This window comes from Capricornis sumatraensis, chromosome 10 (assembly GCF_032405125.1).
Source record: "Capricornis sumatraensis isolate serow.1 chromosome 10, serow.2, whole genome shotgun sequence".
NCBI lineage: Eukaryota > Metazoa > Chordata > Mammalia > Artiodactyla > Bovidae > Capricornis > Capricornis sumatraensis.
The window spans coordinates 36,928,029-36,949,883 of NC_091078.1; the positions used below are offsets into that span (position 1 = coordinate 36,928,029).

At 36.8% G+C, this 21,855-nt stretch overlaps 1 protein-coding gene across 1 annotated transcript in view; it reads left to right on the forward strand.

Moving 5' to 3' along the window:
- Positions 1–21,855, forward strand: part of ARID4B (AT-rich interaction domain 4B) — a 138,984-nt gene that overhangs the window by 46,780 nt on the left and 70,349 nt on the right. The window contains exons 3-6 of the mRNA XM_068981623.1: positions 7,491–7,601; positions 10,127–10,192; positions 16,580–16,670; positions 18,116–18,195. Of these exons, the coding sequence (XP_068837724.1) occupies positions 7,491–7,601; positions 10,127–10,192; positions 16,580–16,670; positions 18,116–18,195 (348 nt within the window). The remainder of the gene's footprint in view (positions 1–7,490; positions 7,602–10,126; positions 10,193–16,579; positions 16,671–18,115; positions 18,196–21,855) is intronic.

The following is a 21,855-nucleotide window of genomic DNA, read 5'->3' on the forward strand; positions in this document are numbered from 1 at the left end:
AGGGACTGTAGCCCGCCAGGCTCCTCTATCCCATGGGGTTTCCCAGGCAAGAATGCTGGAGTGGGTTGCCATTTTCTTCTCCAGGGCATGTATTTCAACTTTATAGTACGCAGAATTCATATAATCTCTATATATGTATTCATATATTGGGTTGGCAGAAAAGTTATTTTGGATTTTTGCATAACACCTTATTGCTGTCTTCAGACTTCGAGAGCAAGATGCAGACATGATGTCCTTTCATCCCTAAATACTGCAGAGCATGCTGCTGCTAAGTCACTTCAGTCGTGTCCGACTCTGTGCAACCCCACAGACGGCAGCAGACACTCCTCCTTATCGTGCATTCAGCTGTCTAAATCGGAAAGTCAGCATTGGTATAATACTACCATCCTAGTCTGAGACTGTTTCAGAGTTCACCAACTTTCCTAATAAGTCTTTTTCCTTTTCTGGCCCATGCTCAGTCTAGGACTACACGTTACATTTGATTATCACGTCTCTTCAGAGTGCTTCAATTTGAAAGTCTTTCCCAGTTTTCACTATATTTCATGTCCTTTAGCGTGTTAAGGAATACAGACCTTATATTCTATGCATCTAATTTTTCTCATCGTCAAAGTCATTCTTGACATGTATATCACAGAAAGGATGTGCTTTTGTTCTCCGTGCATGGCGTCATTCCACTACTGATAATTGAATCATATGCCAGGAATATGTCAATATCCCGTTCTTTATCACACCTTCACTCATCAGTTTAGGATCTGTTGACAACTCTGAAATCAATCACCTTCATGATGGTTGCTAAAAGATAATTCTCTGTTTCCATCATTCTTGCTACATTTATTAACATTTTACTGTAAGAAAGAGCTTTCCTCTTTCTACATTTTTTTATTTATTCATCATTCATTCATTTCCTTGTCAATATAAAATCATAGCTGCAAGTTTTACCGAGTGGGTTTTGATTTTTCACCTGAATATAATTTACTTACACACACACACATCTTAAGTCATTCACTTTTGATATATACATATATCCCCTAACAAGATTATGGGACAGCCAATACTTACTTTGATGCTGAAGGTTTCCCTCATTTGGCCAGTAGGAGCCCCTTCAAGGTGGCTCCTATGTCCCTTTGAAATGTTCCGATTATTCATTGAGCATTTCTTTACCTTCTGCCATAAGATATTTTAGATTCTGCTTGTACTTTCTCTGCCCAAGTTTGAAATTAGCTGTTTCTCCAAGGATCCTTGGTACCTTTTGATGTAGTACGGGTTCATCTGTTCGAATTATCTCCATTGTTGTTTTAATGCCTCTTTGAGATCATCGCATATAAAAAGGTGGTTTTCATAGATTTATTATCACACTGTGTGTTTAAATACATTTATTTACTGAGAATTTTAGTATCAAATTTAATATCTTGATTCTCTTGGCTACACTGGCACTGCCTTAGTAATCAATTTGAATGCTTACTGTTTTTAAAAAATACCTCAATAAAATGTCATCTAGCATGTTTTCCTTTTTGAAAAATATATCTTGAGTAACTGAATATTTGTTAGGCAGTGCCAACGTTAGTCATTTGGAGCATTGATTAAACTGTTATCTCTTAAACTTGCATATATCGTGTACTGTAGCCCAAGGCACATAAGAGATTATTGTTGATTCATTTGAGTACTTATATATTTCCATGGCATTTTGGCTTCTTGAAGGATTATTATCCACCAATAGCTAATTTAAAATTTGCTTATGCTTTTTAGTGTTTCCATGGAATTTAATGGTTTTTAGGTGCCAGTTAGGACACTTGGTAGATTGACTAGAAAAATAATTGTTTAAGCAGTGCTGAAATAACTGTGAGGTAGCTGTTGCCTTGACAACTGGAAAACTGTTCTGTTTGCTAAACAAAGGGATGGTAATTTAGTCATTTAATTTCCTTTTTGGCATGGAGGTAGTTTAGAAAAACATTTTATTTTAGCCTCTGAGATGGTCTGTATTTTTTACCAAAAGCAGCAGAACAAAAAAAGAAGGTAAGAGGTTTTTTTTTTGTTTTTTTTTTTCTGGTGGTATACATTGCACACCTTACAGGGTTGGTGTTGGTCAAAAGTATCAGTAAATCTGACATGCTGCTTTGAATAGCTCTGCTTTGGATCAAAGTACAGTAGCCTCAAAAGAGAGGTGTATAATCTTGGTAATCTTCCTGCTACACTAAAGGACTCCGATAGACTTCTTCTAGCATCCCCACAAACACTTAACCTCTCCTGCTACTAGAATTCAACATGATTGCTTTATTTCTGAATTGAACAGGGGGATACTATTTTAAAGATTCCTTATCCATATACACAGTTATACTGGAATCTGTTTTATTTATGTGGAATCTCTTTTGTATAGAACTTAAACATTTTTTTAAAATCACAATTGTACCTCCAGAATATTGAATAATAACAGCCTTTATTTAGTATTGTATGCTGGGTCCTGTTCTAATAAGCACTTTAAATGTAGCGGTTCAAGCTTCATCCCTGTGAGATAGTCAGTATTTATTGTGTCTAGAGGCAAGGTTATCTGGCTGCTCAGTGGTAGATTTGAATGTAAGCATCTAATTCAAGAGCCTTTGCTCTTAATTACTATATTATACTGATTCTCATTAATAGAGTCACTCCAAACACACTGGAGAATATAGACAAGTATTACTAAGAATGTTCAAAATAAACCCTCTTCCCAGTGACTTAACAGATTATAATATTTTGAGTATTATAATTGATAATTGTGGGAGCCAGATTATGAGTATAAGGGAGAGTTATCACACAAGTTATGTCTTCTTTTTTTAATATGTGTGAAATGTTCCTTAGTTTATATTTTAAAAAGTAAAGTGCTACATGCCAAATGTAAAAAACAAAAAATAAACTTTTTTTTAGAGCAAAACAGAAAACATACTTTGAATAAAGTATTTTCATTTCCACACCCCTCCTTTCCAGTCCCGTTCTGATAGGGTAATCACTCTTTAATAGCTGTCTTAAGCTTTAAGGTGCATGTTTTTCTGTGTGTATACTGTATCAAATATATCTTTGATTATTCCTGCATTTCTAGAAGCATAAAAAGTATCACAGTTTAAAGATATGTACATATTACCAGTTACTCTGTACTGTGCTCTCATTAGATTTAATGCTGAAGAAATACTGTATTCTGAGGAGTAGTGACACTGGTTGAAAAAGTGAGAAAAGTGGTTTAACTTTATCTTTGTGCAAATTTATGATGAGTAGTCATGTAAAATGAGGTTTTGCCTCTCCCATTTTAAAAAGAAAAATAAGGAGGGGGAGCCAAATTCGAATTTACATTGGTTTAATGACTTTTTTGCCCACACATGCAATGTTTCATAATAGTAATTGTGAATATTTAAATACTTTGGGCATCATAACTGATTACTTTTAATACTAGTCCTATTTTTCTGATATGGATGGACACTGAAGTTTAGGCAGGTTCTGAAGCCTGTGCAGATGCACCTAGTCAGCATAATGAACAGAGCTGGGATTACAGCTGTGTCTTCTGCTTTGAGAGCCTGTGCTGTTAGTCTCACATTACGCTAATTATGGAGTGCTAATTTATGATGTGCTGGAATTACATACTGGACATGGAACAACAGACTGGTTCCAAACAGGAGAAGGAGTACGGCAAGGCTGTCTATTGTCACCCTGCTTATTTAACTTCTATGCAGAGAACATCATGAGAAACGCTGGGCTGGAAGAGACACAAGCTGGAATCAAGATTGCCGGGAGAAATTGGCTCAGAGGTTAAAGCATCTGCCTGGAATGCAGGAGACCTGGGTTCGATCCCTGGGTCGGGAAGATCCCCTGGAGAAGGAAATGGCAACCCACTCCAGTACTCTTGCCTGGAGAATCCCATGGAGGGAGGAGCCTGGTAGGCTACAGTCCATGGGGTCACAAAGAGTCGGACACGACTGAGTGACTTCATTCAGATATGCAGATGACACCACTCTTATGGCAGAAAGTGAAGAGGAGCTAAAGAGCCTCTTGATGAAAATGAAAGAGGAGAGTGAAAAGGTTGCCTTAAAGCTCAACATTCAGAAAACTAAGATCATGGCATCTGGTCCCATCACTTCATGGAAAGTCCCTTGGACAGCAAGGAGATCCAACCAGTCCATTCTAAAGGAGATCAGTCCTGGGTGTTCATTGGAAGGACTGATGCTAAAGCTGAAACTCCAGTACTTTGGCTACCTCATGTAAAGAGTTGACTCATTGGAAAAGACCCTGATGCTGGGAGAGATTGGAGGCAGGAGGAGAAGGGGACGACAGAGGATGAGATGGCTGGATGGCATCACTGACTCGACGGACATGTGTCTGAGTGAACTCCGGGAGTTGGTGATGGACAGGGAGGCCTGGTGTGCTGCAATTCATGGGGTCGCAAAGAGTCAGATACGACTGAGCGACTGAACTGAACTGAAAATTACATACGGGCTTCCCTGGTAGCTCAGTGATAAAGAATCTGCCTGCCAACCAGAGAAGATGGGAGTTTAGTTCCTGGGTTGGAAGGATCCCCTGCAGAAGGAAATGGCAACCCACTCCATATACTTGCATGGGAAATCCCATGGAGAGAGAAAAGCCTGGTGGGCTGCAGTCTGTGGGTTCACAAAGAGTCAGGCACAACTTAGTGACTAAACAACAACAAAATTATATCCACAAATCTGACCATGTATGTTGTGAGTTTCATTTGTTTTTCTGTAGAAATTCATGTTCTGGTTAGCATAGTTTTACTTCCAGACAATTAATGTGTCTCAGTATCCCATTCTGACCATCTGTGTAGCTCCAACCTGTGTTAAAATGCAGGCGTGTTAAACAAATGTATACAGAATTCAGATTATTCTTCCGAATAATTAAGAGAAATAAGAGACAAAAAAGTAACTTACCTATGATGATACCAAAAAAAAGAGAGAGAGACAATTAAAATCAGGGCATAGATCTTTGCTTTTCTTATGCTCTTTTGAGAAATTAACACTGTTCTAACAATGTATTTAGCAAGTTTTTTTATTTTTTATTTATTTATTTATTTATGTAATAATTTTTTTTCCTTTATTTTAATTTACAATACTGTATTGGTTTTGCCATACATTGACATGAATCAACCACGGGTGTACATGCGTTCCCAAACATGAACCCCCAACCCACCTCCCAGCAAGTTTTTTTAAACTTCAACTTTCCTTTGCAAGTATTTTTCTGATAGACATTTTCTTTATGTAGTTTGCTAATTCCTTTTCTTGTGTTCTAGTGTGAAGGAAGGAAAATATTACTCCTTGAAAGTAATAATTTGCCCTCATGAAATCTGAGCTAATTATTACTCTTTTCTATTTACATGGATTTCCATGTTGGTTACAATGTGGCTTTGATTTGGAGGAAAAATCACCTTTCTCAAATTCAAGCTGAATAAATCTGCTCAGTAAGCATAGTTATTGTTTGCTAATGTTGGATTGTGACCAGTGTTTGATATGAATATTAGTGAAGGGAATACTTAAATGAGTTTATGTGTACTAGTAGTCTAAATAATATTACTGTTCTATTTTACCCCCTGCCCCGCCTTTTTGGTTTAGAATTCTCTGTAATAAAAGGACCTAAAAAGTGTATCATTTCTTAAACATTTATTTGTTCCTGATTGGGCACGAACATGTACTTTTAGATGACCTCTGATTCTTTCTGTATTTCACAATTTCTGGTTCCTCATTAATTTTTATTGAACCAAACTATTTATCTATGAAAATAAAATTTTGCTGGCTAATGAGGCAGGAAGTATTAATGGGAGAGGTTGTGAGTTGTGGAGGTTAATGGGCCTTATGGTCATGAAGCAGCCCCTTTATCTGGGCTTCTTTAGCAATAACACAAAATTTATCAATTGAATTGATGTCTTTTTGACAATTTCTGAGTGAAGTGCTGCAAATTCCTTTTCATATTCTTGCTAAAATAAAGCCACTAGCCTGTCTGGAATTAAATCAAAATTTTGACCAAGAAAGGTGATATTTTAAGAGGGCTCAGCCATAAGGTAGAAATGCATTTATTAAATTTAGGTGCAAAGACTAGTACAGAGTTATCAAATTGTAGTTCATGGTATCAGCATATTTAAAAAATAACAATGCAGAAATGATTATCTTTCTTTGAGGGTATACTTCTGCTATAGCATAAATTGAAATATAAGCAATTTCTTAAGTAGATTTAAGAAATCATATACTTGATATGTTTTAAGTATTTATTTTAAAAATATGTGAGGCAAATGGCCATTAAGGAGGATGACCTGATATGTTTAGTTGTAACTCCTTTTTTTGGTTTTTGGTACCTCCCCACCTTTCAAAAAGTTATTAAAATTATTTGCTATCTTTATGATAATTTTTGTTGTACCATTAGAATATTTTTTTAGAGATAGATCTCTTCTGTGTGTATTAGCCAGAACTATCAGGGGTAAATTTATTTTAAGATCCAAATGAAATTGATGTTCTCATTAGTTATTGCTATATAATAGTATTTTTCCACCTTGTATTCTATGGAATTTCTGCAGGATGTTAATAGATGTTAATTTTAAAAAAGGATTCTTTGGACAAATAGACTGGGAAATAATGAGACAGAATGGGGATTCATTCAATAAACTGATATTCCCAGACTCCCAACTCTTTTTTTTTTTTTTCTGATGGTGCATCTTGGTATATTAGTTTTTCTTGTAAATCATTTTAGGAGAAGTTACTTGTATGATCTTTCTTTGTCTGTGGAATTGATTAATGTAAGTAGAACCCCTTAGAACTATAGCTCCTGTGCAGAAAAAGAACCTGATTATAAAAAATCAGCTAGATTAGGACTATTAAAATTAAATCACAGTGAAAAAGCTTAGAATAATATTTATTGTAGACGGAAAGTAAACAGTGAATTCATACCAAAGCAGTGAATTCATACCGTTGAGACATTTTGGCTGATTTTTACTTGAGATTTTTCAAACTGGATTTCTTTGTTCAGTTTTTAACAATAGTTTGAATCTATGTGGTTTTCCCTACCCTCTTTTATACTGTTCTACCTTAGAGTCATCTTGATAGGGAGCTGTTCTGAATTTGGGTGGCTGCCAAGATAATAGCCTAAATATGAAAAGAAATTTTCTTTGAGCTTTAAGGATGTTCCTTTTCTTTCAGTGGTTATTTAGTAAAGAAAATTTGAATAAAAGAGTGGATAGAATGATACGTACTTGTGATTGAGCTAATTCATATCATGGACCATGTGTGTTTTATGTAGAGAAAAAAAGATGCCTTTGTATCTTCTTTGATGTACATTTTGGTACATGTAAATAGACCTTATGTATTTTACTTATTTTTAGGTTAGAGTATTTTATAGATTGTTCTTGTTAACAATACATTCATGTATTATAACTTTTATAGCTGTAACAGGATTAGATCAGCCATTCTAAAGTCTGATTGGGGGAAAGAACTCGAAAGTTTAAATCTAATAATAAGTTTTTGCATTTTTAGGCGCTTGATGAACCTCCCTATTTGACAGTGGGCACTGATGTGAGTGCTAAATACAGAGGAGCCTTTTGTGAAGCCAAGATCAAGACAGCAAAAAGACTTGTCAAAGTCAAGGTACAGTATATGTAGATTTTATCAAGTATATATTTAGTATTTGACATCTGAACTTTTATTTGGTGAATGTATTAAGAATTCTTTCTTCTGCAAGTTGAGTTCAGTTTCTAAGAGTAAAGATTGTAAAAATAACTGAAAACAAAGCATTATTTGTGATTCTTAAGTGTTCTAATTGGAATGAAATTAGATGATCATAATTGGTATTTTGAATGCCATTTCACTACAGACATGGTAATATTTGTATTGTTAGCCTTTTAGAACTGGAAAGGACCTTAGAAGTCATGTAGTTTAATTTGTTAATTTTATCCTGAGGAAAATGAGGCTCAATAAAAGGTCAGTGATTTGTCCAGGGCCATTCTGGAAAATTAGTGACAGAATGGGAATTAGAATAGTACATCAATTTTAAGACCCTTCCCCATTTTAACCATGAAACTGACATGTGGTTTATAACTGATGATGGTGGGTCTCGTTGTTGATTCCCTATCTTCTGCTTTTCTTGAAAAAATCTTGCTAATTATTTATTGACTTGCAAACTGTGCAGGTGGGAAGGAGGATGGGGATATGAGAATAGCTTTGTCTCTTTTCCAGAGATTTAGAATCCAGGTTAGCAGATACCCCATAAAATATTGTTTTGAACGTCACCAGTAAAACAACCATAGAGGTGTTGAACGTGAGCTCTCAAGAGCTGCTTCCATGCTTGTCTGCTTTGGTTCTTTCCTTATGCATGGATATGCTGAAAAAAGCTTCGGGGTGATGCTGATTGACACTGCTAGTTAAGAACCGTTGTGACAGGGCCTTTAAATTAACTGTAAGCCTGTAGGATGCTGATCTGGTCTCGCTCCCTGCCTTCTGGTTTCACATGCTTGGTGTACCTAAGCTTCTGTAGTGCCTTTTCCTGTTGTGACTTCACACGCTGGTGTTCTCTGAGCACTCATTTTTGCCATTACTATCTTGTAGATGAAGAGAAAGTTTTTTAAATGAGTTTTCTCACTCTTTCAGGCAGAGCTACTGAGAGGACATGTAATACCTTAGTGTGTATTAGACAGAAATCTCTCCCTTTGGAGAGAAGTGGAACTTCTCTGCAGAACTTGGCCTCCAGATAAGCACCTTCTAACTTGTGCTGGTTAGAAAAGGTGTTCCTTTGGGCAAGAGCCATGTGTTACTCCAGGAACCATGCTTCACTGGAATTTAGCCATGATTTGTGATCTCACCTGGGTGTCTCTGTATACTGTATGAATCTGCAGAATGACACACAGCAGTTCCGCCGTTTCTTGCTGCCAGCGAAAGGAAGGAGGCAGCCTGTACTACTTGTGCTGATAGCACAGAGCACCAGCCAGTCCCTTGTGTCTTATAAGTAGTGGCTGTCTAAAATTTGTTCTTAGTTCTTTAGACTGCTCTAAAAATGTGTTTATAATTCAAAGCTAATGATTTTCTCAACAGGTATGGTAGTATATTTCTGTATCAGTTTGTTTATGATTCAGAGTTAATACATTTTCAACAATTTGTTGATATACTTCTTCCCTATCAGTTTTTATTTATTGAGCATTTATTACATGCTGAGCATTGTATCAGGTATTGAAACTCGAGTATTAAGACCTTTTCTCAATTCTTAAGTGCTTTACTGTCTAAGTGAATGGCACAGATATGTAAACACATAATTTAAATAAAGAGTAGTAGTGCCGTGTGTGAGACAGAAATGTATGGGATGCTGTGAGTACAGGACAGCTCCTTTCGTAGCTGGTTTGTGAGCCTGTTTCATAACTGATTACCGCTTATCAGATAAGACCACGTTAATGGTTCAGTCCTTGGAAGCTGTTGTTTTATATAGGGGAAACCACCTTTTCTATACTGAGTATTGGAAAGTATTTTGTTTTTACCAACTAATTATGTATTTAAACTTGATCCCTATATTTTAACTTAACTTTATTTTACTATCTAGTGTCCCATTCTCTGATGTCTGTACTGACAGAGTATAGCAAGTTCTGGATCCGGATGGCCTGAGATTGAATCTCAGCTCTACCATGTACTTGGACCAGTTGCTTACACTTTGTGTTATTCTGTTTTCTTACCAATAAAATGGGAATAACCACACCTGTCTAACAGAGTTTTTGTGAAGATTATAGGTTCAATGCTTGAGCTTGACACTCAGCAAATGTTTGTTGCTAAGGCTTATTATTTACCGATTTATTTGAAATGGTAGAATTTATTTATTTAAAATGGTAGAATACCTAATAAACTAAGATCACCACCTCCTTTTTCCTCATTTTTTAGGAAAACAAATTATATGATTAAACTCATAACTAATAGTACTGAATAAACTATAGTAAGTGAATCATCAAGTAAATTAGTCTGAGTGTTGTCTGTTAAATAGTAAGTTTTTCAGTTTCTACTTAGGGATTGAGATTTTGTATAAACTAAGCAGCCATTTGTTTAGATTACTTATTTAAAAAAAGAATTCATGCATTAATGAGCTTGTGCTGCTTTTTTTTTCTTTTTTGGTGGCTAATTAAATTTATAATCTCTAGGTAACATTTAGACATGATTCTTCAACAGTGGAAGTTCAAGATGACCATATAAAGGGCCCACTGAAGGTAATTCATTTATTTATTCATAATTACTGTTTCCTACTGAAGCACTAGAAATAATAATCTTTATCTTTTAAAAAATTCATTGGTTACTTTGCAATTCAGTTGATGAATCTGTTCAGTTCAGTTCAGTCGCTCAATCATGTCCGACTCTTTGCGACCCCGTGAATCACAGCATGCCAGGCCTCCGTGTCCATCACCATCACCCAGAGTTTACTCAAACTCATGTCCATCGAGTCGGTGATGCCATCCAGCCATCTCATCCTTTGTCGTCCCCTTCTCCTCCTGCCCCCATTCCCTCCCAGCATCAGTCTTTTCCAATGAGTCAACTCTTCACATGAGATGGCCAAAGTACTGGAGTTTCAGCTTCAGCATCAGTCCTTCCGATGAACACCCAGGACTGATCTCCTTCAGGATGGACTGGTTGGATCTCCTTGCAGTCCAAGGGACTCTGAAGAGTCTTCTCCAACAACACAGTTCAAAAGCATCAATTCTTTGGTGCTCAGCTTTCTTCACAGTCCAACTCTCACATCCATACATGACCATAGGAAAAACCATAGCCTTGACTAGACGGACCTTTGTTGGCAAAGTAATGTCTCTGCTTTTGAATATGCTATCTAGGTTGGTCATAACTTTCCTTCCAAGGAGTACACGTCTTTTAATTTCATGGCTGCAATCACCATCTGCAGTGATTTTGGAGCCCCCCAAAATAAAGTCTGACACTGTTTCTACTGTTTCCCCATCTATTTCCCATGATGAGATGGGACCGGATGCCATGATCTTCGTTTTCTGAATGTTGAGCTTTAGGCCAGCTTTTTCACTCTCCTCTTTCACTTTCATCAAGAGGCTTTTGAGTTCCTCTTCACTTTCTGCCATAAGGGTGGTGTCATCTGCATATCTGAGGTGATTGATATTGTCCCTGCAATCTTGATGCCAGCTTGTGCTTCTTCCAGTCCAGCGTTTCTCATGATGTACTCTGCATATAAGTTAAATAAGCAGGGTGACAATATACAGCCTTGACGTACTCCTTTTCCTATTTGGAACCAGTCTGTTGTGCCATGTCCAGTTCTAACTGTTGCTTCCTGACCTGCATATAGGTTTCTCAAGAGGCAGATCAGGTAGTCTGGTATTCCCTTCTCTCTCAGAATTTTCCACAGTCTATTGTGACCCACATAGTCAAAGGCTTTGGCATAGTTGATAAAGCAGAAATAGATGTTTTTCTGGAACTCTCTTGCTTTTTCGATGATCCCGCGGATGTTGGCGATTTGATCTCTGGTTCCTCTGCCTTTTCTAAAACCAGCTTGAACATCTGGAAGTTCACAGTTGACGTACTGCTGAAGCCTGGCTTGGAGAATTTTGAGCATTACTTTACTAGCGTGTGAGATGAGTGCAATTGTGCGGTAGTTTGAGCATTCTTCGGCATTGCCTTTCTTTGGGATTGGAATGAAAACGGACCTTTTCCAGTCCTGTGGCCACTGCTGAGTTTTCCAAATTTGCTGGCATATTGAGTGCAGCATTTTCACAGCATCATCTTTCAGGATTTGAAATAGCTCAACTGGAATTCCATCACCTCCACTAGCTTTGTTCATAGTGTTGCTTTCTAAATGCGTAATTCTCTCTAAATAGGAAAAAAATAGACTTAATGTGCTATAAAACCTATGTGACAGTAAAACTTGTGTTCAGAAGTTAAATGAACATCAAGGAAAGATTGCCTTTTATTCACTCATCTGTTTTAGTCTCGCCATGTTTCACTTACTAAAAGGGTGGAATTTCCAGAAATATTAAGTGGTAAACTAGGGATCAAGTGATACTGAGTTCCATGATGATGTGAGATGTGAGAAAAGAAAACATAACAAATCTTCAGAGCTTTCAATTCTTTCAAGCAAAAGTGATAAACATGTTCATACATACACATAGAGAGTTTAAGTTCTTTGCATTAGTTGTTCTTCATTGGCCAGTTATGAATTAAGTGCTACTTTACTTTCCGCTAGGGCTTCCCTGGTGCTCAGAGGTTAAAGCGTCTGCCTGCAATGCAGGAGACATGGGTTCGATCCCTGGGTTGGGAATATCCCCTGGAGAAGGAAATGGCAACCCACTCTAGTATTTTTGCCTGGAGAATCCCTTGGACGGAGGAGCCTGGCGGGCTACAGTCCACGGGGTTACAAAGAGTTGGACACGACTGAGTGACTTCACTTCACTTCACTTTTACTTTCCAGTGGTAGCTCAGAGGGTAAAGCATCTGCCTGTAATGTGGGAGACCTGGGTTCCATCCCTGGGTTGGGAAGATCCTCTGGAGAAGGAAAAGGCGACCCACTCCGGTACTCTTGCCTGGAAAATCCCATGGACGGAGAAGCCTGGTAGGCTACAGTCCATAGGGTTGCAGAGAGTCGGACACAACTGAGCAACTTCACTTCACTTACTTTCCACTAGTGAGCAGGCTTAAAGGAAATACATAGGTAGCCACTAGGTGCTGTTTGGCCCTTTTGAATGTCTGAAACGGACATTGGCCTAGCTGGGCAAATTTTAAGAAATGCCAACATAATTGAAGAAACATTTGTAGATGCAAGAAAATTCCTTTCCTAATGAAACAGTACTTTTCAGAGAATTTGATAGATGTCTTTATCTGCCAATTTTTGTTGGTGGTTGATTTGAAAACTTTTAATTGAATCCCCAGGGCATTATTGCATGTATAGTAGACACTGTAGAAGACTAAGAGCTTCCCAAATAGCACTAGTGGTAAAGAACCCGCCTGCCAATGCAAGAGATGTGGATTTGATCCATGCTTTGGGAAGATAGATCCCTTGGAGTAGGAAATGGCAACCCACTCCAGTATTCTTGCCTGGAAAATTCAATGGACAGCGGAACCCGGTGAATTGCAGTCCATGGGGTCACAGAGTCAGACATGACTGAGCACATGTGCACGAGGGAGACTAAGCCTTGTGAGGTTTAGTATTGCCTTGGGAAACTTATTTTCCCCTTGTGCTGTTTCATAGGTGTCCTCTTTAATGTTGCATGCACATGTGTATCACTTGTAGAGATAAGAGGACAAAAACATGTGCCTGTATAATTTGATGTTGGGCTTCCCTGGTGGCTTAGATGGTAAGGAATCTCTGTGCAGAGAAGATGTGGTTCAATCCCTGAGTTAGGAAGATCCCCTGGGTAAGGAAATGGCAACCCACTCCAGTAGTCTTGACTGGAGAATTCCATGGACAGAGGAGCCTGGTGGGGCTGCAGTCCATGGGGTCACAAAGATTCAGACATAACTGAGTGACTAACACACACACACACACAATTTGCTGTTAACTGCCATTTATTTAGCGTTTAGTATGTGTTAGTACTGCGCTAATTCCTCTGCACGTAGTGTTTTATATAATCCTCATAACAGCTCTTTAGAGGTAAGGAAGTTGGGGGGGATGGAAGGTAAAGTAATCTGGCCCTAGGTCTTACAGCCAGTAATGGGATGGCAAAAAATAAAAATTCTGATGGACTCATAGCCTGTAGTTTTGAAGCATTGTGCCCCCTGGATGATCAGAACACACACATCTCTATGCCTTATTTTTATTTTTGCCTTATGAGCACACCAGCTAGCTCTTCACTGCCTGACTACCTTATTTACCTGGCACATGCTAGCTGCTACCAGTTAATCAAAAATACTCAGTGTTGCAGGGATAGGAAAGACAATTTGAATCTTCAAGACATCTCTCCTTTTGGTTAAGCCTGTTTGATTGTGGCATAATTGGTTTATTTTGCTTGTTTGATTTGTCTTATTAAAATTTTCTTTGTTTTTGATTAGGCTTGGGATCATTTTGATTTTGACATAGACAAGTGTATTAAATTACAGTCTCAAAATTGTTGAAATATTTCTCTTGCTTATGGATTTTTTTTTTGTATGTAGATTTTCAGTTGTTTCCTAATATACTTGGTAGCTTTCTATCAGCTGATAGAGAGTATTAACATTTGGATAAATGTTTCTCCTAGAGAAAATAAACTTCCTATTTATTTGTGGTTATTTGATTTCAGTATATTTTCAGTGAGTTGACATGAAAATAATACTGGAACATTTGAGTATTATATTTTTAAAAATGTACCATGTATTTATTGATGGTAGTCTCTGGTAGTCCAGTGGTTGGGACTGTGCACTTGTACTCCAGGGGGCCTGTGCTTCATCTCTGGTTTGGGAACTAGAAGAGAGAGAGAGAAGAATTTGCTTCCCTTTTTTGGACATCGTGTGGGGCTGACACTCTCTTCTCTAAACAAGTTTAGTTTTGTTATCACTGTAAAGCTCATATACATTTTCTTTTAACTGAGATGAAACTAATATTATTACTAGTTTCAGTATATGGCATAATGGTTCAATATTTGTAGATCACCAAGTTAACATTTGTCACCATACATGGTTGCAGAGGGGCTTCCCAGATGGTGCTAGTGGTAAAGAATCCATCTGCCAGTGCAGGAGATGGAAGAGTCTCGGGTTTGATCCCTGGGTGAAGATCCCCTGGAGGAGGGCATAGCAACCCAATCCAGTATTCTTGCCTGGAGAATTCCATAGACAGAGGAGTCTGGAGGGCTACAGTCCATAGGGTCGCAAAGAGTTGGGCACTACTGTATGAAGCAACTTAGCACACACAGTTGTTAAAAAATTTTTTTTCTTGGGGTGAGGACTTTTAAGAATTAGCCTTTATTTTCGATCTTATTCTCTGTATCTTATAAAGTTGGCTTTTTGTTTGTTTTGTTTTTTAGACTTCACGTATAAGTGATATCATATGGTAATTGTCTTTTTCTGTATGACTAATTTCACGTGGCATAATGCCCTCTGTCTGCCCATGTTGTTGCAGATGACAAGATTTCATTCTTTTTAATGGCTGATTTATGTGAGCGTGTGTGTGCACACACATATCTTTAGCATCCATTGATGGATACTCAGCTTCTTTTCATATCTTTGCTATTGTAAATAATGGTTCAGTGAACTTGGGGGGGGTGTGTATATCCTTTCAAATTAGTGTTTTCATTTCCTTCAGATAAATATCCATGAGTGAAATTATTGGATTATGTGATAGTTGTCTGTTTATTTTTTTGAAGACCCTCTATTCTGCTTTCCATAGTGCTGTACCAGTTTACATCCCAACCAGTGGTGCACAAAGGCTTCCTTCTCCACATCCTGGTCAGCACTTTTATTTCTTGTCTTCTGATGATAATAAGCCATTCTCAGTAGGTGTCAGGAGATACCTAATTGTGGGTTTAATTTGCATTTCTCTGTTGATTAGTGATACTGAGCATATTTCCATGTACCTGTTTGCTGTCTGTATGTCATCTTTGGAAAAATGTCTGTTCAGGCCTTCTGCTCATTTTTTAAATGGAGCTTTTTGCTTTTCTGGATATTAATTTTGTGAGCTGTTTATATTTTAGATTTTAACTCCTTGTCATTTGCATCATTTGCAAGTATTTTCTCCCATTCAGTAGATTCTATTTTTGTTTTGTCAATGATTTCCTTTACTATGCAAAAGCTTTTAAGTTTAATTAGGTCCCATTTATTAATTTTTGCTTCTGCTTCCTTTGCCTTAGAAGACAGATCCAAAAAAACATACTGCTATGTGTTATGTCCAGGAGTGCTCTGCATATGTTTTCTTCTAGCAGGTTTATGGTTTCCAGTTTTACATGGAAGTCTTGAATCCATTTTGAGTTTATTTTTGTGTATGGAATGAGAACCTTTGCCAATTTTTCAATTGGATTGTTTGATTCTTCTTTATTTTGTTGCATTGTATGAATTCTTTATATATTTTGGTTTTTAACTCCTTACCAGATACGTGATTTGCAAATGTATTTTCTCCCATTTCGTAGGTAGCCTTTTCAAATTGTTGACAATTTCTTTTGCTGTGTAGAAGTGTTTTAGTATGATGTGTGTACACACACACACACATACTTAATAAAGACCATATACATTTGTAAACCATATAAATTATCAGCATTTTCTTGATCAGGTGAAAATATATCGAATAATTTTCATTATTGGTACACTGTAACTTAGGAGAACCTCAGAATTATTTGTTAATTTCTCCCCAGCATCTTTTAAAGAAGAGTTGTAATATGAGGCGAAGATACGCAATTTCATAGATAGGGATCCCCAGACCCGTGAGAGTTCCCTCAGAGAGGTTGTAAGGACAAAGCTATATATTTTCATAATAATATTTAGATATTACTTGCTTTTTTCATTATGTTGATATTTTCACTGATGATACAGAAACAATCGTGAGTAAAATTGCTGGCACTTTAAGACAAATCAGTAGTTACTTTATTCTTCACCATCACGAAATCAGTTTGTCAAAAAAAAAGCCAGTTTTTAGTTTGTTCATTTCTCTTAAGTTTTTCTAACTTTTTTTTTTTTTAATACTTTAGGTTGGGGCTATTGTGGAAGTGAAGAATCTTGATGGTGCATATCAGGAAGCTGTAATCAATAAGTTAACAGATGCTAGTTGGTACACTGTAGGTAAGGGAATACATACTCTTCTTAAAATGTATTTTCAATGATAATACAAATCAGGCAGAGTTTTTTCTTGATTTACTTCCTCTCTTAGTTGCCATAGTTGTTACTACTGTTAATAGTTTTTATCTTTTCAGATCTTTAAAAACTTTATTTCATAAATATGTACATAATTTATAATTTGAACTTAGTGTATATATTATACAATGGATTTCTAGCTTTTCACTTCAAAGTGTATTTTAGAATATTTTTTTCATCTTTAACCATTTTTGAGTGTGCATTTCAGTAGCATTCAGTAAATTCATGTTGTCATGCAACAGATAAATTTTTAAAACTAATATTCATGCTGATGATGTTGCCGGTTTTCTTGGTGTTATATAGTAAATTACTATATTATGGATTGGATGTCTTTTGTACATGGACATTATTGTAGTATTTCCCTAGTGTGTGCATTGAGAACTAGGCATAGATTGAAGGGAAAGTCCTTTTAAAACTTTAGTAAGTTATGAAAACCACTTTCCTAAAAGCCTATTAATTTACACTCCCATAAACAGTAGTGTATGAATGTACTTGTTTTCCCAACCCTTGTCAAATTTGATGTTACTAGTATTTTTAAATTTGTGCCCATCTGGACGCAAAACAGTATCTCAGTTTTGTTTTAATTTGCTTCTCCCATGATTAGTAGTGAGATTGGACATATTTTCATATATTTATTGAAAGGAACATTATTTCTGTTGTGTTTTCTCTTCTTTTGAATTGCCAACGTATAGTGTCTTCCCAGTCCCATCTTTTCCTCTTGGAAAGGTTATCATCTTATTTTTAGGATATGAGTTTATATATTTAAATATACAAAGGGATTGTTAACCCTTTTCCTCTTCAGTTGCAAGTATTCTTCTGTTGCTTTACTCCTACCTCTGCTGCCAGTTTTCATATGACAGTCAGTTTTCCTGTGGTTGCCTTTTCCTTTGTAGTTTTAGTTTGAATCTTGTTTAAGAAGGCTTTCCTGTTTCATCTGGCCCCAGATGTTAGTAGTGCTGAGATTGGGATTAGAGTAATTTATAGGGGCAGTCTGAATATATAAATTTGTACTCTTGTTTTTTGTTTCTTAAATTTGTTAGCATTTACCAGTAGAAAAGCTTGCTTTTTCTCTACACTATTGAGAAGGGTTAATCAGCATTTAAAAGTTTTCTTTCTGAAATACTAACTTATTTTCATTTGGTGTTTTCTGTACCAGGGAAGATGTTTTCATTATATTATTTTTTTTCCCAAGAAATTGGATACTCTGCATTTGAAGTTGTTTGTTAGAAAACTTAAAATGTATACTTAATGTCACATCTAATCTTTTAAAGCAGTAGCTCTCTTTACACTGATAAAATTAAATGATAACTTATGTCATTTTGTTAATCTTTGAAAATCCCTTCAGTAGTTTCCTTTTCTACCACTTCTCGCAGTTTTTGATGATGGTGATGAGAAAACGTTGAGACGATCTTCACTGTGCCTGAAAGGAGAGAGGCATTTTGCCGAGAGTGAAGTAAGTAATCACTTAATGAACAAACATGTCGTATTTTGTATTGGGGGTGGCAAAGTTTTGCTTTCTTATTCAAGCAACTTACTTGTTAATCAGGAAAATTCATTAATATATAAAAGTATTAGCATGTAGTCTGAGAAAACTTTAAGGCCTTGTGTTTGAGTTACCAGGTTCTATATACTCTTTTTTTTTTTAATGTATTTTAGCAATTAGCATTTGTCCATGAAGAAAATACAGTGAAACTGTTCATTATCCTTAGGCGACTTTCATATAGAGTCCTTTAATTTATAAATAATTATAGAATAGAGGTTCCTCATTTGTAACCTATTTGAACCCCATCATGATTGCTAAAGGGACCTCCTGACTACTCTAACTACTGCAAACACCTCCTAACTACTGCTGCTGCCAGCAGCTGACTTTTATTATAGCCTCTCTTTGGAGAAGGCTTGCCTGGCTGCCCTTTCTAAAATGGACGCTTCCATTCCTCATAATCTCCTTAGGTTAATTTAATTTTCTTCATAGCACATATCTTTCTCACCACTGTGTTTATGTGCTTATTTATTGTCTGCCTTCCTCACTACAGTGTGTCTCAGTGGCAGAGATTTCGTGTGTCTTCTTCACCACTTTGTTCCCAGTTCCTGCAGCAGTGCCTGGCACAGAGCAGGAGCTGAATAAATGTTAGTTGGATGGATAACTGAAGTGCCCATATCTGCCAGGGACTTTGTTTAGTTCTCTGCATATGTCCTCACATTTACAGCATTATGAAAGAGATAGAGTCCTTGTTTTTAGCTTACAGTTGATGAAATTGATGGTCAGAACCATTTCTCAAACCAAGACTTCCTAGTACCAAAATCATGCTCTAAAATTGAAAGATGTTTTAATAAGCCTGCAGGCTTCACACAGTTTTGAAAATCAATAACTTGCCATTCAAAATTTTTTTAATGGGTACATTGTTACAAATTATGTTATATTCTATAACACTATAAATATTAGTTAATATACAGTGTGACCAAACCAAGATTTCTTTTTTCTAATAACTGTTTAGAATGATGTTATTGTGGGGAATTTTAATATTTCTGTTAAATTATTGGACTTTATTTTTTGTTGTTGTTATTTTTCCTTTTCCTTAAATGATTGACTTCCCATTTCAATTCCGAATTTGGGACAGATTCTCTGTAGTAATTCTGGCCTACTGTTTCAGTCTCATGCTTCATTATTTCCCTGTACTTCTCCTTTGTAAGACTTACAGATTATGGTTCATACTTCCTTTTCTTTGTTTCTTCTGAGCCCCGTTCCTCTCAAGACCATGAGAAATGCTTCCTCCTTCATGATGTCTTTCATGAGCTCTCTAACCAAATTTGATCTCAGTATCCTTTGATCCTTTTCCACGTCTTTTTTTTTTATGGTCTTTTTTTGTTACTTTTATAATTTTCTCTTTAAAATTGTAAGCTGTTTTGCTGGAATAGCCAAATTTTTGTCGTTTTGATGAACTCTCCTTTTCCTAGTACTGTTTTCTACACAGAAGCCTTCACTAACCATTTGGTGAATTAATTGTTAAGGTTTAAAGATCGGAAATACATATAACTTTGGGACAAGTACAGTAAATTTGGCTTCTTTCACTGATGACATTAACAGAATTCTGAGTTTATGGAGTTCTTAGAAATAATTTCATTTTCCTTAGAATATGTGATAATTATAGTGATTTAATGAGTATGAGAACTCGAACACTTGATTTTTCACCTAAGCGAAGATATGTATGTCTTATTTATTTATTCCAGTGAAGTATCTTAAGGAACTAATTAGTAGCTCAGTGTATCCACCTTAATTTCAGGAGGGATCAATTTTACTCTGTGTATCTCTACATGTTAAATTTCATGTTTTGCTAGAGGATATTAGAATATTGGCATATTATTCCTTACCCATTGCCATATGCTGGTGCTATACTAGGTACATAGATAAGCTAGATAGACATGGGATTTATCCTTGGCATCTGTTAGAGTGGTAATTTGAATAATATTCCAAAGTAGTTTTATCAGCTGGCATTCTCTTTGTGCAGTTACTACATGCAGTTGAAAACTCTGAAGAAAGTTTAGATGGACTCCTAGCTCCATATTTGCTGCAGCCCATTTTAGATAACAGGGCTATCAGCATGTTTCCCCTCGGCCTGTGGAACTTTCCTCAGCCTTTAACACAGCCAGGAGTCTCTGGTTTTGCTCTACAAGTATTTGTTGTAGTTGTTTAGTTGCTTAGACATGTCTGAAGGCAGGAGAAGGGGACGACAGAGGATGAGATGGTTGGATGGCATCACCGACTCAATGGACATGAGCTTGGGCAAGCTTGGGGAGTTGGTGATGGACAGGGAAGCCTGGTGTGCTGCAGTCCATGGGGTCTCAAAGAGTCGGACACTACTGAATGACTGAACTGAAGTCGTGTCTGACTCTTTTGCTACCCCATGGACTGTACCCTGCCAGGCTCCTCTGTCTATGGAATTTTTCAGGCAAGAATACTGGAGTGGGTAGCCATTTCCTTCTCCAATTCCTGACCCAGGATCGAACCCACGTCTCCTACACAGGCAGGCAGATTCTTTACTACTGAGCTACCAGATAAGCCCTCTTAACTCTGACCATCCTTTACTCTTTTCTGTGAAGTGAAATAAAAGTGCTCCTGCTTTCCAGGATTGAGGCCAGGGACACAGGCCTGCTTTTAGCAATAAGACAATTGCTTCTTATTGTTCTAATTCTTTTTTAAATACTAGGGAGAGATTGTGGTTTATTTGGGAATTCCTATATGTGATTCCTAGATAACTTTTCAGAAATTCTGGATATTTTCTTTCTTAAACCAAGTAAAATAACTAGCCAGTACTTAAAATAGAAATAAAATAGAAAGCTGCTAGTTAAAGTTGCTCAGTGGTTTCCAACTCTTTGCAACCCCATGGCCTATATAGTTTGTGGAATTCTTCAGGCCAGAATACTAGAGTGGATAGCCTTTCCCTTCTCCAGGGGATCTTTCTCTACCTTTAAGAGAGTGGCCTTTAATCTTAGGGGAGGGGCATTTAATTCTTTTGTTAGCTTAGAAGAAACTGAGCCAAAATAATTTATTTTTCCTGTTTACCAAATAGAGTGCTTTGGAATATTCACACTTGGGAAGTATAATTAGGAGTTAATGACAGGTTACTTCTGAAAAGATTTGTCTGGCATATTATTGTATTTGGGCAAGCTTTTGCCTTCAAATATTTTTTAAATGCCCAACTTACAAGCTGCATTTGAAAGATTTATATTTTTAGCCATATAAAAGTTATGATTTTTGTCTGTCATTTCAAGAAATCAGTTTTTATTTAATGCTTTGTGGCTAGTGCCTTTTTCCTATACTGTATTCTTCATTGTTGGACACGTGTGTGTGCGTGCGTGTGCGTGTGTGTGTGTATGTATTCCTGGAGAAGGAAATGGCAACCCACTCCAGTATTATTGCTTGGAGAAGTCCATGGACAGTGGAGCCTAGCAGGCTATAGTCCACAGGGTCACAAAGAGTTGGACACAACTGAGCAATTATCACATGTGTGTGTGTGTGTACCTTAAACATATTTACATATTCTAACAAATTATGTAAAATAAATTAATATGCCTCCTTTCATGTTTTAGTACACTGTTTCAACAAAATTATCTC